The sequence below is a fragment of the Bufo bufo genome, chromosome 4 (assembly GCF_905171765.1).
Source record: "Bufo bufo chromosome 4, aBufBuf1.1, whole genome shotgun sequence".
NCBI classification, from domain to species: Eukaryota; Metazoa; Chordata; class Amphibia; order Anura; family Bufonidae; genus Bufo; species Bufo bufo.
In genome coordinates, this window is record NC_053392.1 from 258933231 (window position 1) to 258949115 (window position 15885).

Consider the following 15885-nt stretch of genomic DNA (forward strand, 5'->3'; position numbering starts at 1 on the left):
CCATGCCTGCCCCGCCGTAGTGACAAAAATATATATATTTTTTTATCACTGCACAATCACTACACAAGCGCTGCGGCGATAAAAAAATCAGTTTTGATATTTTTTATCAATCACAGCGGCTTCCTGTACTTCGCTAGCCTCCCATTTGTAAGACAGGCTTACTTTTTTTCTTGGGTAGTCTCAGGGAATACCCCCTAAATTTAGTTGACCAAATGGCAAGGAAGGGGTATTCTTCTGAAGAGGCCTACAGGCTTCTGACCCAGTCGGATGAGGAATGGGACCCCTCATCTGACGAATCCAGCGAGTAGGAATACGAACATGTAGAAAGCAGTGGCAGTCTGACCCAAAGTTCGGACGATGAGGTTGAGGTCCCTGATACCACCAGGCGTACCCGGCCCCGTGTTGCTAGACCACAGGTTGCGCAGGATCCGCTTCAAGGGCAGCAGAGTGGACCTAGTACCAGCACTGCCGTAGAACATGGTGAAGTGACGAGCACCAGAAGGGTAGTTGAAGCTGGTACGGTGGCACGTGCAGTAGTTCCCCCGTCGCAGCCACTGCACAGACAGGCCCGTAGAGGCCCTAGAGTCCCTGAGGTGCTGGCAAACCCTGATTGGCATCCCCCATCTTCAGCCGCACCAGTAGTTCCCCCTTTCACCGCCCAGTCTGGAGTTTGGGTTGAGACAGCTCAGATCGGATCGGCACTGGGGTTTTTTGAGCTGTTCTTCACTGCGGAGCTCTTTGACTTAGTCGTGGCAAAAACAAACCGGTATGCCACTCAATTTATAGCAGCCAACCCAGGAAGCTTTTATGCCCAGTCTTTCCGGTGGAAACCCGTCCAAGTTTCCGAACTTAAGACTTTTCTGGGCCTTCTCCTCAACATGAGCCTGACAAAAAAGCATGAATTGCAGTCATATTGGTCCACAAACCCAATTCATCACATGCCCATGTTCTCTGCTGCCATGTCCAGGACAGGATTTGAGACCATCCTGCGTTTCCTGCACTTTAGTGATAATAGCACCTCTCGTCCCAGAGGCCACCCAGCTTTTGACCGGCTCCACAAAATTCGGCCCCTCATAGACCACTTTAACACCAAATTTGCAGATTTGTATACCCCTGAGCAAAACATCTGCATAGACGAGTCCCTGATACATTTTGCCGGGCGCCTTGGCTTCAAACAATACATCCCAAGCAAGCGCGCCCGGTATGGGGTCAAATTGTATAAGCTCTGTGAAAAGGCCACAGGCTATACGCACAAATTTTCTGTCTATGAGGGTAAAGATCAGACCCTGGAGCCGGTCGGTTGCCCTGACTACCTGGGGAGCAGTGGGAAGACAGTCTGGGACTTGGTGTCACCCTTATTTTGCAAGGGGTACCACCTTTATGTGGACAATTTCTACACAAGTGTGCCCCTCTTCAGGCATTTGTTTCTAGAACAGATTGGCTGCTGTGGCACCGCGCGACCTAGTCGCCGGGGCTTCCCCCAATGGCTCGTTACCACCCGTTTTGCAAGGGGGGAGAGGGCTGCCTTGTGTAACTGCTTGCGGTGAAATGGAGAGACAAGCGTGACGTTTACATGCTCTCCTCCATTCACGCAGACACGACAATCCAAATTGAACGGGCAACCAGTGTCATTGAAAAGCCCCTCCCGGTCCACGACTATAATTTGATCATGGGAGGGGTGGACTTCAATGACCAGATGTTGGCTCCTTATTTACTCTCCCGCAGGACCAGACGCTGGTATAAGAAGGTGTCTGTATACCTAATTCAATTGGCTATGTACAATAGTTTTGTTCTCTACAGTAAGGCTGGGAGAACAAGATCCTTCCTCAAATTTCAGGAAGAGATCATCGAGAACCTCCTGTATCTTTCCCCTCTTTTTATTTTTGCACATTTTTGGCAGAGATATTTTCATCCATATTGATCGATGCGAATGAAGAAATCTGTGCCGTTGATTTTTTCTTTCAGCCCAGAGGCTGAACGAAAAAAAAAATCTCATTACCTGTATGCTCAATATAACGAGAATAGCAGAAACTCCTAATGCTGGCCCTACATGTAATGATTGTGGAGACCCTCAAATGCCAGGGCAGTACAAACACCCCACAAATGACCCCATTTTGGAAAGAAGATATCCCAAGGTATTCGCTGAGGGGCATATTGAGTCCATGAAAGATTGAACTTTTGGTCCCAAGTTAGCGGAAAGGGAGACTTTGTGAGAAAAAATATATATATATCAATTTCCGCTAACTTGTGCCAAAAAAAAAAAAATCTTCTATGAACTCGCCATGCCCCTAACGGAATACCTTGGGGTGTCTTCTTTTCAAAATGGGGTCACATGTGGGGTATTTATACTGCCCTGGCATTTTAGGGGCCCTAAAGCATGAGAAGTAGTTTGGAATCCAAATGCGTAAAAAATGCCCTGTGAAATCGTAAAGATACTCATTGGAATTTGGGCCCCTTTGCGCACCTAGGCTGAAAAAAGTGTCACACATGTGGTATCGCCATACTCAGGAGAAAGTGAAAGTAGAATAGTGCAGAATTGTAAAAAGTGGTCTGGTCATTAAGGGGGTTTAAGCTAGGGGAGCTGAGGTGGTTAACAGTGACTTTAACAGTGACCGCCCCTTTAAAAGTGACTTTCACAGTGACCGCCCTTTTAACAGTGACTTTCACAGTGCCCGCCCCTTTAACAGGGACCTTCATAGCGCCCGCTCCTTTGATAACAGTGACCTCCACAGTGCCCGCCCATTTAATAACAGTGACCTCCACAGTGCCCGCCCATTTAATAACAGTGACCTCCACTATGCCCGTCCCTTTAATAACAGTGACCTCCACATTCCCCACCCCTTTAAGCAGTAAAGAAAAATGCCTGGGTTGTTATGGAAACCTGGAGTAAAACTGTGTTTATAGCAGTTGGGATTTGAAGAGAAAGACTTGCAGGCTTGTATTGGAGGGGGAGCTCAGTTTTTGAGAATATCTCAGGAAGCTGAGAGCTGAGACCCGGTCTAAAACCTTCCTGGACACCTGATGTACCTGTATGCCAAATTTAGTGAAGATCGGTCCAGTCGTTTGGTCGCGCATAAAGAACGTCCAGACAGAATTATTATTATTTTTTATCTGCATAGTAGAAGTTAAAACCTGAAATGTGTTACCTAATAGAGAGCATATATAATATTGTAATTGACATCACGGGTTGTAAATAAAATAAGCTCAATGAGATAAATTAACTTACTAACCTGTTTGGCTGCCAGAGAGAGAACTGAGCAGTCTAGACTGTGAGTGAGCTCCATCAAAAAGTTCTACCAGATCATTTAACGATGTCTGGAAATAGGCAAACTGGCCAAATACAACTAGAATTGTAGAAACAAAATTGTAAAAGTAAATATATGGATAAAAGTGTTGAGACACTTACGCATTATACTTAAAGAAGCATTTATGGCATTCTATTCTAAATCCTTAGGCATTGATATGGAGTTAGGACACAGTTTGACAAGAGGGCCTGGACCGCAATCTCCATTCAAGTTCATCCCTAAGATGCTCGATGGAGTTAAGGTCAGCGCTCTGTGTACGGCAGTAAAGTTCTTCTACACCAAACTCACCCAACAATGCCTTTTTGGACCTTGCATTGTGCACTGGGGCAAAGCTATGCTGGGACAGAAAATGGTCTTCCCAAACCTGTTCTCACAAAGTTGGAAACATACAACTGTCCAAAATGCCTTGGTATGCTGAAGCATTAAGATTTGCCTTCACAGATTTGCTGGAACTAAGGGGCCTAGATCAAGCCCATAGCTTTATCTATCTTCCACAAAACTGGTACAATGTAGTCAGGCAAGTATTATTCTCCTGGCATCTTTATTACTCAGACTCATGCATAAGACTGCCAGATAGAAAAGCATGATTTGTCACTCCACAGAACATATGCTTAAGAGTCCAAAGGCAGCTGGCTTTACACCAACACGACTCCATCTAACTCTTGGCATTGTGTTTGGTGATTGACAGTTTCTATGCAGCTGCTCAACCATGGAAACCCATGCCATTAAGCTTTTGGCACACAGTTTTTGTGCTGTTGTTAATGCCAGACGAGGTACTGCATGGAAGTCTGAAATTACCAGAGAATTGGTGATTTTTATATACTATGCCCTCCAGTACTTGGTGCCCCTGTATTGTAACTTTATGTAGTCTCCACTTTGTGACTTAGTTGCTGTGGTTCCTAAATGCTTCCACTTTTCAATAATACCACTCACAGATGATTGTGAAATTTCAAAGATGGAAGAAATGTCATGAAAGTGGTGGCATCTAAGATGGAAGAAATGTCATGACAACGGTGGAACCCTATTACAGTACCACGCTGGAATTTGATGAGTAATTATTTCACAAATGCTTGCTTCTATTTTTTATACCATTTATTTGTATTTTATTCACAATAACGGTGGCTCAGTGGTTAGCACTGGTGCCTTGCAGCAGGCCTTAGGTTCAAATCCAACCAAGGACAACATCTGCATGGAGTTTTTATGTTCTCCCCGTGTTTGCGTGGATTTCCTCCGGGTACTCTGATTCCCTCCCGCACTCCAAAGACATACTGACAGGGACCTTATATTGTGAGCCCCATTGGGGACAGTTGGATGCTAGTGTCTGTAAAGTGCTGCAGAATATAGTAGCGCTATATAAGTACATAAAATAAATAAATACAATTATATAGCTCTAATCTGCATATTAAATGTTGTTTAGAATTAAAATGTAGGATATATTCCTAAAAATGTCACATGATAGCATTACATACATTTTATGCATTTATTTATAACTTACCAAATTCTTTTGGAACGGTTATTGAATAATGACAAATTTGCCCAGAAGTATAATTATTTGGGTAGTTTGGAGATAAAACCACTCCTTCCATCCCTGTATACTGTCCACCACAAGGAGCTGAAACAAGAAAAGGTGATTTTTTTTAATGCTATTTTACAACATGAATTGCAATAGAGTGTCACCAAAAGTCGGCAGCAGTAATAGCATATTCATGGGCAATATTTGAAGTCAGTTTTGCTTGAGCCTGTGTTAGAGTACTTTATGCCACATTTATCAAATGTTGCATGTTTGATAAATTTGCCTTATCCATTAACCTAACACTTTTGTCTAGAAAAGCTCCTCCAGTTTTCCCACTCTACCCCACCACTGGAGTGAGAGTGAGAATTTTTTGAGACTTTTAAAAAAAGACTCGTTGAAAAATCTGGATTGAAATTCACTAGCATAGCTAACCATATACACTTCCCCATCTATATTTCAAAATTGGAGTGAGTCGTGTAAAAATGCAAAAAGTCATGACATTTTTGCACAAGTGAGTCCAAAAAGGTGTAAAACCCCATTTGGCAACTTTTTGAAACCAGAATTCTGGAGTGTAGGCAAGATAAAACAGCCATGGAGTAGTGTATTCTTCAAGCTGAGGTTGCGTAACAAACACCTGATTGTTTACTGTAAGTCATGATATTTGACTACTATCTACATAGAAGAAGTGATCACTTGAAATTCCATCTGTCATAACAATTTACTGCTACTCCATGCTACACAGGGAATCAAACTAGGGAGAAAAATGATATGAACAAAACACGTCAGCTATGCCAGTTTTGTGGAGTAAAATGTCCCAAGTGATGACCAGTTATGACATTTAGGGGGTTAAGATTTATTATATTTATGACTAGATATATGCCAAATAATGTGGCAGAATCTGCGACTTCTTCTCCACTCCCACCAGGTCTAAAAATGTGGGTGTGGTGTCGGCAGGAAAGGGTACAGGCTGGTAGGCCCATCTCATTCATCATCTTCTATGTCTGGTTTAGGCATAGAAAATGGTCTAAATGTAAGCCTTATCCTCTACATCACTTTGGCGATCAACCGCCAGTGCAGGGATTTACTAAGACCGGCGTCTAAAACGCCAGTCTTAATAAATGTGCCCCTTGGTGTGTATTTTTTTCAACATTTGGTGATCTTCGCCACTTTCAAATGTGGAGTGAAAAGCAGGTCAGTATATCAGACTAGAACACCTTTAGGTCTCATTTATGAGTTGCATTTCCATGCCAAGCAACCCCTGGTATACTATTACACAAATATATTATTACTGCGCCATTTCATAAACCTCACAAAGCAAAGAAAGACTGAAAACTGATTTTAAAAAAAACAACACAAATAATAAATTGCTCCCAAAGATTGTACTGTAGTATAGGTATACTAAGGCAGAGGCAAACAGAGGTAGCCTGTAACATTTCTTCATTAACCCCTTCAAACGACAGCCTGTTTGGACAAATGCTGGAGCCCCATTTTTAAAATCTGTGTCACTTTATATGGATTTTTATTTGGAAAAATTTGCTATTTTCAAAATTAGAAAGTATTTGCTTTTAAGAAGGATAGTGATACTGCATAAGATAGTGTGACACAATGAGAGGTTCTGTCTGGGAAAACAGGTATTTTCCTCCCAGCATGTGCTGCTAGGCTGATTTACAGCCAGGTGAGGTCAAATACCGGACCGGATTTTAAGTGCCGGACCGGGTTTTGGCAGCACCTGGCTGTCCTTAAATAGGCAGCTGGGCTCAGAAGCCATGTCTCTGTGTTGGGATCTAGGAGCCTTGCATCTGGATGAAGGCTTGCTACCTGTTTGGCATGAAAACAGGTTGGTGCTGCTATGGTCAAGGACTCTTTGAGGCAGATTTGCCGCATGGTGTGAATTACCACCAACACCGCAAGGTGACTTTTTGTTTTGATTATGACTGCTTGTTTTGCCACTTGCCTAAAGTGTGAATAAAACACTGAACTGCTTGATGCAAAGAACTGTCTACCAGAGCGAAACCCCACAATAGTTATTACTAGAGATCAGCAAATTTCATATTTTGAAATTCGTTCACGCTTCGGTTGCTGGTAAAAGCAGATTTGCGTTATGGATTCCGTTACCACGGACCATAACACAATTCTATGATGGAATGCATAACGGAATGCCTTTAGAGGCATTCCGTTATTAATTCCATCATAATAGAAGTCTATGGCCTACATAACGGATCCGTTATGCATTCCGTCATAGAATTCTGTTATGGTCCATGATAACGGAATCCATAATGATGCTACTTTATGTTGGCATCATTTCGTAAATGTCATTTTATTTTTTTAGGAACTTAGAAGGCTTAGGAGTTTGAAAGCTAATTTTTACGAAAATTTCCAAAACCCACTTTTTTAAGGACCATTATAAATTACCACATTTTAGAAACTACACCCCCAAGTTATTTAAAACTGATTTTACTAACTTTTTTTAACCCTTTAGGTGTTCCACAAGAATTAAAGCAAAATGGAGGAGCAATTTTAAAATTTCATTTTTTAGGGCAGATTATCCATTTAAATCCTATTTTCCTGTAACACAGCAAGGGTTAACAGCCAAAGAAACCTCAATACCTTTGGTAGCCTTCTCCCAGCCGGTATGAACTCAGACTTTGAGATTTTTGGGTTTATCTGAACCGTGGGTTCATCACTGCAGACATTGTATGTATTGACTTCTACACGATCACTGGTAGTAACCCATTAAGGGTTCAAAAATATCACTATATTAGTGACACTGTCACTTATAAATATGTAATGAGGTGTTATATACACATTAGAACTATAAAGAGTCATTATACCTGCGTTTTTTGTAGTATATGTGCAAAAACTATTAATTAGTGTTCTACATGTGAAATTTTTCAGAGAAGATAGAGTAGGTCTATTTTATCCGATTTACATTTGCAACTAAAGTGAAAAAGTGAAAAGAAGTGAAAAGAAATATATCAAAGTGAGAAGTCCTACGTATACAGATTGATATTAGACACTTGCTACTGGGACTCTTATCTATATAGACACGTCTCTGTAGGAAACCAAAGCAACAATCGAGTGCTCTATTGATGTTCTATTTTTATATATTTTATTTATCCTATATGTAATACTTTATATATTTTATAGATAGATGTATAGTACCTAGGTACATTGCGATTTTATAATAAATTTTTGTGGTTCCACATTACTTCTAGAATGTTTTGAGTGCCGGTCCAAATGTCTTAACCTCAATATTTATTACCCTGATTCTGCAGTTTACAGAAACCCCGCATATGTGGTCGTAAACTGCTGTGTGGGCACACGGCAGGGTGCAGAAGGAAATGAGCGCATATTTTTAACGGAGGGAAGATTTTGCTGCAATGGTTTTCAGGTGCCATGCCACATTTCAAGAGACCCTGAGGTACCCCTAGAAATAAAACCCCAAAAAGTGATCCCCTCAAGGAATAAATTTAGTGGTGAAGTGGATGCTTTGACCCAACAAGCGTTTCAAAGAATTTAGAAACACATTGCTGTGAAAATGAAAAATTAACTTTTAGTTCCAATATAAAGTTGGTTTAGCCCCTAATTTTTCATTTTCAGAAGGGCTAACAGGAGAAAATGCTTCCAATTTGTTATGCATGTTTTCCTAAAAAAGGCAACACCTGATACTTGGTCATAAACCACTGTTTGGGGGCACGGCAGCATTCAGAAAGGAAGGAGCAGCATCAGAATTTTCTAATATATAATTTGCTGAAATTAGTTTAGGGCTCGTAACATTTATATTTTTTCTCCAATGTAGCTGTGTGGGGACTTGTTTTTTTGCTGGATGGGCTGTAGTTTATATTGGTATAATTTTAGGGTACATATTAGAGTTGAGCGAGCATGCTCAGCCGAACTGTCTTTCGGCTCGAGCATCGCAATGCTCCGCACATTGCAGTGCTCGGTCAAATACAGCGGGTGCTCGAGTACAATTTAATACAATCAAAGTCAATGGGAGACCCGAGCATCAAACCATGCACCCCCTGCTCTGAAGAAGAGAGGGTGTCTGGTTCACAAAAAAAGGTTAGAAATTGATGGAAACCCCATCAAAATGGTTTGGAAACAGCATTAAGAGGATGGCTAGATGCGTCTTGGACTCCTATTATCTATGACATACAATAGACAACGTGCGTGAAAGGGTTTAGTGGAACTCTTAACTAGATTTGACATTTACTGGGAGAGGAAGAAACACGGCGGCACTGCCCCCACTGATGAGACCGCTAGTAAATATCAAGGTCAGCATTCGTGCGGTATAAAGGTATCCAATGCGTGGTGCTCAGCAACGGAAGATGCCAGGCAGAAGTTCACAATATGAAGAGGAGAAAGTAACAGAGTTGCGGCACTCACCAGGATGTAGATAGGTATCTTTATTGAAGCTTCCTTGGAAGTCGATACATTAGGGATCTAGGGGCGGACACAATGTTGCAGGCGGTGACGGCCGTTTCACGGCGACGGCCGTTTCCTCAGGCCAGGCCTCTCCGGCCTGAGGAAGCGCGATCCCACGCGCGAAACGGCCGTCACCGCCTGCAACATTGTGTCCGCCCTAATGTATCGACTTCCAAGGAAGCTTCAATAAAGATACCTATCTACATCCTGGTGAGGGCCGCAACTCTGTTACTTTCTCCTCTTCATATTGCAGATTTGACATTTGTCACCAGGTTATGCTGCCTTAGATTTAAAGGGAATGTGTCATCCAACTGTTTGCATAGACACATAGCTGTGGCTCATCTGATTAAAGCACTGTTTTTCTTTTGTTAATTGAGGCTATGTTCCTAAGTTGTAATTCTTTTTGTTCATATGCAAATTATTATTATTATTTATTATTAAAGCGCCATTCATAGTGCTGTACATATGAAAAGGGGTATACATACATAATACAGACAATCACACTAAGCATAAACAAGACGAGTTACAGACTGGTACAGAAGGATAGAGGGCCCTGCCCTTGAGGGCTTACAATCTACATGGTATGGGAGAAGGACACAGTAGGTGAGGGTAAAGTTGGTCATGGCAGTATAGAGGCAGCAGGGTCACTGGTTGTAGGCTTATCTGAAGAGGTGGGTTTTCAGGTTTCTTTTGAAGGATTCCATTGTAGGTGAGTGTCTGATAGGAAATTAGGCCTTTAGTGCAATGACGGCATCACTATTGGTCTTGTTACACTCAAGCGCATGAAGACCAATGGTGATTCCCTCATTATAGCAAAGGCCTAATTTGCATTTTAAGAAAAAAGTATGTTAACTTGATGAACAAAAGAAAAACAATGTTTAAATCAGGTGAACCATTGCTATGTATCTTATGTAGATAGTTGGATAAGGAGGTTGCTGGTGACAAATTTACTTTAACTCTTTTCTGTTTTTGCGTTTTTATTTTTCACTCCCTGCCTTCCCCAAGACCTTACTTTTTTATTTTTCCATTCACATAGCCATATGAGGGCTTTATTTTTGTGGGACAAGTTATACTGTCTAATAGCACAGTTTAATATGGTATACAATGTAGTGGGAACAGGTTTACAACGTTCACTATACGGTAAAACTGACTTGTGCCCTTCATTCTCCAGGTCAGTTACCACATATGCATAGTTGGTAAAAAAAAATGGTGTCATCACCATATTCTGACCACGATTTTGACTAAATTTTTTTATAGTAATGTAGTAATGTCTATGGAGATCTGTGAGGGCTCGATTTTGTAGGATGATCTGCAGTTTTTGCTAATATGATTTTGGGATGTGTATCACTTTTTGATCACTTTTAATTCAAGTTTCTTGGGAAGTAAAGTGATGAAAAACCTGTGAATTGGCCATTCACCGTATGGGATAAGTTCTTAATATTTTATAGTACAAGCATTTTCACACACAGTTAATTTTTATTTTTGGGTAAGGGAATATTAGAATTTTTATATTTTTATGCATATTTGTATTATATTATATTTAATATTTTTTTTATATATTGCTGATTGTATACAATAATGGAATTTGGTCCATTATTCTCTACAGAAATCACTATATTATAGTTCAGTGCTGTCACCTGCTGGCCTTAAATGTATTATACAAGTAATGAGCCTGCAAACATAGTACAGGCTCAGGCTCATTACTATGTATGAATGCCTTCCCCAATCTCCGCCCAGTGGAGGTGTTCCTTACATGTAAGTTTGCGCTTCCAGGTATTAGCCCTATCAGACACCATGGTCACTTTTTACCATGGCATCTAAGGGGTTAAATGTATAAAATAGCAAGCACTCGGCGACTATGGCACTCACTCCACTCTGAAGATCTTTAAAGACCAGACATTCTCCATACATGTATGGCAGATGTCAGGGAGATGTCATGAGTACCCCAAAATGGCAGACATCACACAGACTACTGAAATCAGGGTGATGACAGAACCTCAAAATAGCATATTGTGATCTGTAATAATGAGCTGTTGCCACATGACCAGCTTAGCTCTGACCACTGGGGGACTGGACCCTGAAATCTTTTGATCACTTGTCCAAAATACTGTAATAAAATACTGTTATGGTCTTTGGCATTCTGAGACACTACCTGCTGAGCTGTGCCTCATACATTGCTTTATAGCCAGTTAACCATGACATGCCTAGGAATCTCCAGAAGTCCCCAGGCTGGCATGGTAACCGATTGGAGCCCTATGTTTTTGCTGTGCCCCTTACTTCAGCATAACTCCACATATGCCACAATCACTATTGATCAAGGCATTTGAGGAGTTAATAGACTGAGTTCAGCATCATTGCTGATCCTGTTTTTGAGGCCGGGTACCTGTTTTATTATACAGCTGGCACCCACCGTATATTGAGCAGGCATAGTGCAACAAACTGGTCCATACAACCCTTAAGCATAATGACATACATGTATTTGATAATGTGTTAAGGGGTTTATAATGTTATATAAGAGTTTTATTATAGATTACAAATTATAATCAAAATTAAATTTGTTCATATTAATAAATAATGACATGTAAATTATCAATGAAATACACAAGAAGACCAAAAATAAATATTTAATAATTTTTTTCTGCAATTACACATTTATGAAACATTTAGGGTCTGTTCAAATCTGCGTTAAAGGCTTCACATCTGCGTTCAAGACTCCACAGAGTCTCCCAAACGGAAACTAAACAGATCCTAATATATATATATATATATATATATATATATATGAAAAATAGAGAAATGTGGCCAGCACCACTGTCAATATAGTACAAACGGAGTGCCAGCGGCTGAGTAGGCGATCCACCTCCAAATTGTGTAGAAAAAATGAACTCCGCAGCACATCCAGATAATGAAAAAGTAAACAGAAGCTTTATTCACCAAGCATGCGACGTTTCAATCCTCTCAATGGGATTTTTCTCAAGCACTGCTTGAGAAAAATCCCATTGAGAGGATTGAAACGTCGCATGCTTGGTGAATAAAGCTTCTGTTTACTTTTTCATTATCTGGATGTGCTGCGGAGTTCATTTTTTCTATATATATATATGTATATATTAAGAATTAAATAATTTAGCATATACATATTCTAGTACAATTGCAAAAAAAAATTACCCAAAATAAGATTGAGGTTGAATGGATGGGCACTTGGCTAATAGCATAATACTAGTCTGAGTTCAAGCCTAAAATAGATACAGTAAATGTCAGCTTTCTGTAAAACATACCATTACATGATGGTAAGCTTTTGTTCCATGCAGGTTTCCCATCTGTACCAATCAAACAGCTAATGGTTGCCGGATCAATGATTTTATAACCTGGATCACACTGATATGTAACAGTAGATCCAAGTTTAAAGTCCGTACCAATGCGAGTACCATTCATGATGTTCCCAGGATCAAAACAAGCTTCACGTGGTTTTTCTGTTATAAAATAAATTATTTTAGTATATCAATATTCATACAAATATATATATATACATATATATACATTCATGCAAAGCATGCATAAGGCTCTGTTCACAAAACATATGTGTTTGATATTCAGTTGTTAAAGTCATTCAGTTGCATATACAGTCCTGATCAAAAGTTTAAGACCACTTGAAAAATGGCAAAAAAATCATATTTGGCATGGCTGGATCTTAACAAGGTTCCAAGAAGAGCTTCAACATGCAACAAGAAGAAATGGGAGTGAGACAAAACATTTTTTGAGCATTCAATTTAATGAAAACAACGAATAAACTGAAACAGGCTGTTTTTCAGCTGATCAAAATTTTTGCACAACACCTCCAAAAAAAAACTAAACCCCCCAAAACAGAAATCCAACTTCCAAACATGAACTCAGTAATGAGTAGCTCCGCCGTTATTGTTTATCACTTCAAAAATTTGTTTCGGCATGCTTGATGCAAGCGTTTCCATGAGGTGAGTGGGAACATTTCTCCAAGTGCTGAAGACGGCCGCACAAAGGCCATCTACTGTCTGGAACTGTTGTCCATTTTTGTAAACTTCCCTTGCCATCCATCCCCAAAAGTTCTCAATTGGAGTTAGATCAGGGGAACACGCAGGATGGGCCAAAAGAGTGATTCTCCTGGAAGAAGTCCCTTGTCCTGCGGGCATTGTGTACTGTAGCGTTGTCCTGTTGAAAAACCCAGTCGTTACCACACAGACGATGGCCCTCAGTCATGAGGAAGGCTCTCTGCAACATCTGGACATAGCCAGCGGCCGTTTGACGCCCTGCACTTCCTGAAGCTCCATTGTTTCACTGAAGAATAAAGCACCCCAGACCTTTATGGCCCCCCCTCCACTGTGGCGAATAGAAAACATCTCAGGTGGGATCTGCTTGTCATGCCAGTAACATTAGAACCCATAAGGACCATCAAGGTTTCTTCCACCTTTGAATGTCCCATGTTTGGTGCTCTCTTGCAAAGTCCAAACGAGCAGTTCTGTGGCGTTCAAGGAGACGAAGTCTTTGAAGACGTTTTTAGTTTTTGAAGCCCTTCAGTCTCAGATGCCGTCTGATGGTTATGGGGCTGCAGTAAGCACCAGTAAGGGCCTTAATTTGGGTCGAGGATCGTCCAGTGTCTTGACGGACAGCCAATTGGATCCTCCGGCTCAGTGCTGATGAAATTTTTTTGGGTCTTCCACTTGACTTTTTTGTTCCATAACCCTCAGGATCATTTAAGAAATTCCAAATGACTGTCTTACTGCGTCCCACCTCAGCAGCGATGGCGCGCTGTGAGAGACCCTGCTTATGCAGTTCAACAACCCGACCACGTTTAAAAAGGGAGAGTTTTTTTGCCTTTGCCAACACAACGTGTGACTACCTGACAGAAAATGACAATGAATCAACATCTTTGCACAGATTTGGCCTTTTAAAGGCATGTGGTCCTAAAATTTGGATCAGCTGAAAAACAGCCTGTTTCAGTTTAATTGTTATTTTCAATTAATTGAATGCTCAATAAATGTGTTGTCGCACTCTTATTTCTTCTTGTTGCATGTTGAAGGTCTACTTGGAACCTTGTTAAGATCCAACAATGTAAAATAAGATTTTTTGCCTTTTTTCAAGTGGTCTTAAACTTTTGATCAGGACTGTATTGTTGTCACGATCAGTGTGGGGGGAAACTCCACACTGAACACAGGAGCAAAGGGGAACAGTAACTGGGCCTGGAAACTAGAGAAGAAACAGGTCACCTCCTAGAAAACCCTAATCCGGGCCTTGACTACCTATCAATAGTGATGTCGCGAACATAAAATTTTCAGTTCGCGAACAGCGAACGCGAGCTTCCGCAAATGTTCGCGAACTGGCGAACCGGGCGAACCGCCATAGACTTCAATAGACAGGCGAATTTTAAAACCCACAGGGACTCTTTCTGGCCACAATAGTGATGAGAAAGTTGTTTCAAGGGGTCTAACACCTGGACTGTGGCATGCCGGAGGGGGATCTATGGCAAAACTCCCATGGAAAATTACGTAGTGGACGCAGAGTCGGGTTTTAATCCATAAAGGGCATAAATCAACTAACATTCCTAAATTGTTTGGAATAACGTGCTTTAAAACATCCAGTGTGTGTATACGATCAGGTATGATGTTGGCACTGGCAGTGGGCACACTACAGTCAGTGGAAGAGGGCCTGACACACTGACTGGCAGCAGGCAAGCAACTGAATTTAGACTACTGTCTAAAAATTAAATGCCTTATTTATCGGCAAGCTACTGTGCCACCCGGTATCAGTGGTTGGCACTGGCAGTGGGCACACTACAGTCAGTGGAAGCGGGCCTGACACACACTGGCAGCAGGCAAGCAACTGAAATTACACTAAAGTGTAAAAATTAAATGCCTTATTTATCGGCAAGCTACTGTGCCACCCGGTATGAGTGGTTGGCACTGGCAGTGGGCACACTACAGTCAGTGGAAGCGGGCCTGACACACACTGGCAGCAGGCAAGCAACTGAAATTACACTAAAGTGTAAAAATTAAATGCCTTATTTATCGGCAAGCTACTGTGCCACCCGGTATGAGTGGTTGGCACTGGCAGTGGGCACACTACAGTCAGTGGAAGAGGGCCTGACACACACTGGCAGCAGGCAAGCAACTGAATTTAGACTACTGTCTAAAAATTAAATGCCTTATTTATCGGCAAGCTACTGTGCCACCCGGTATCAGTGGTTGGCACTGGCAGTGGGCACACTACAGTCAGTGGAAGCGGGCCTGACACACACTGGCAGCAGGCAAGCAACTGAATTTAGACTACTGTCTAAAAATTAAATGCCTTATTTATCGGCAAGCTACTGTGCCACCCGGTATCAGTGGTTGGCACTGGCAGTGGGCACACTACAGTCAGTTGAAGTCGGCCTGACACACACTAGCAGCAGGCAAGCAGCTGAAATTACACTAAAGTGTAAAAATTAAATGCCTTTTTTATGCAAAGTCCTGTGCCAGCCGGTATGAGTGGTGGGCACTGGCAGTGGGCACACTACAGTCAGTGGAAGTCAGCCTGACACACACTGGCAGGCAACTAACCTTAGATTAAAGTGTAAAAATTAAGTGCCTATTTTTTAAGCAAAGTCCTGTGCCACTCGGTATGACAGGGGTGGGC

At 41.4% G+C, this 15885-nt stretch overlaps 1 protein-coding gene across 1 annotated transcript in view; it reads right to left on the minus strand.

The window, feature by feature from the left end:
• CSMD1 (CUB and Sushi multiple domains 1) overlaps nt 1-15885 on the minus strand; it is a 2494699-nt gene that overhangs the window by 620723 nt on the left and 1858091 nt on the right. Inside the window, exons 30-32 of the mRNA XM_040430026.1 lie at nt 12519-12713; nt 4801-4917; nt 3231-3344 (exon numbers count right to left, since the gene is read on the minus strand). Of these exons, the coding sequence (XP_040285960.1) occupies nt 3231-3344; nt 4801-4917; nt 12519-12713 (426 nt within the window). The remainder of the gene's footprint in view (nt 1-3230; nt 3345-4800; nt 4918-12518; nt 12714-15885) is intronic.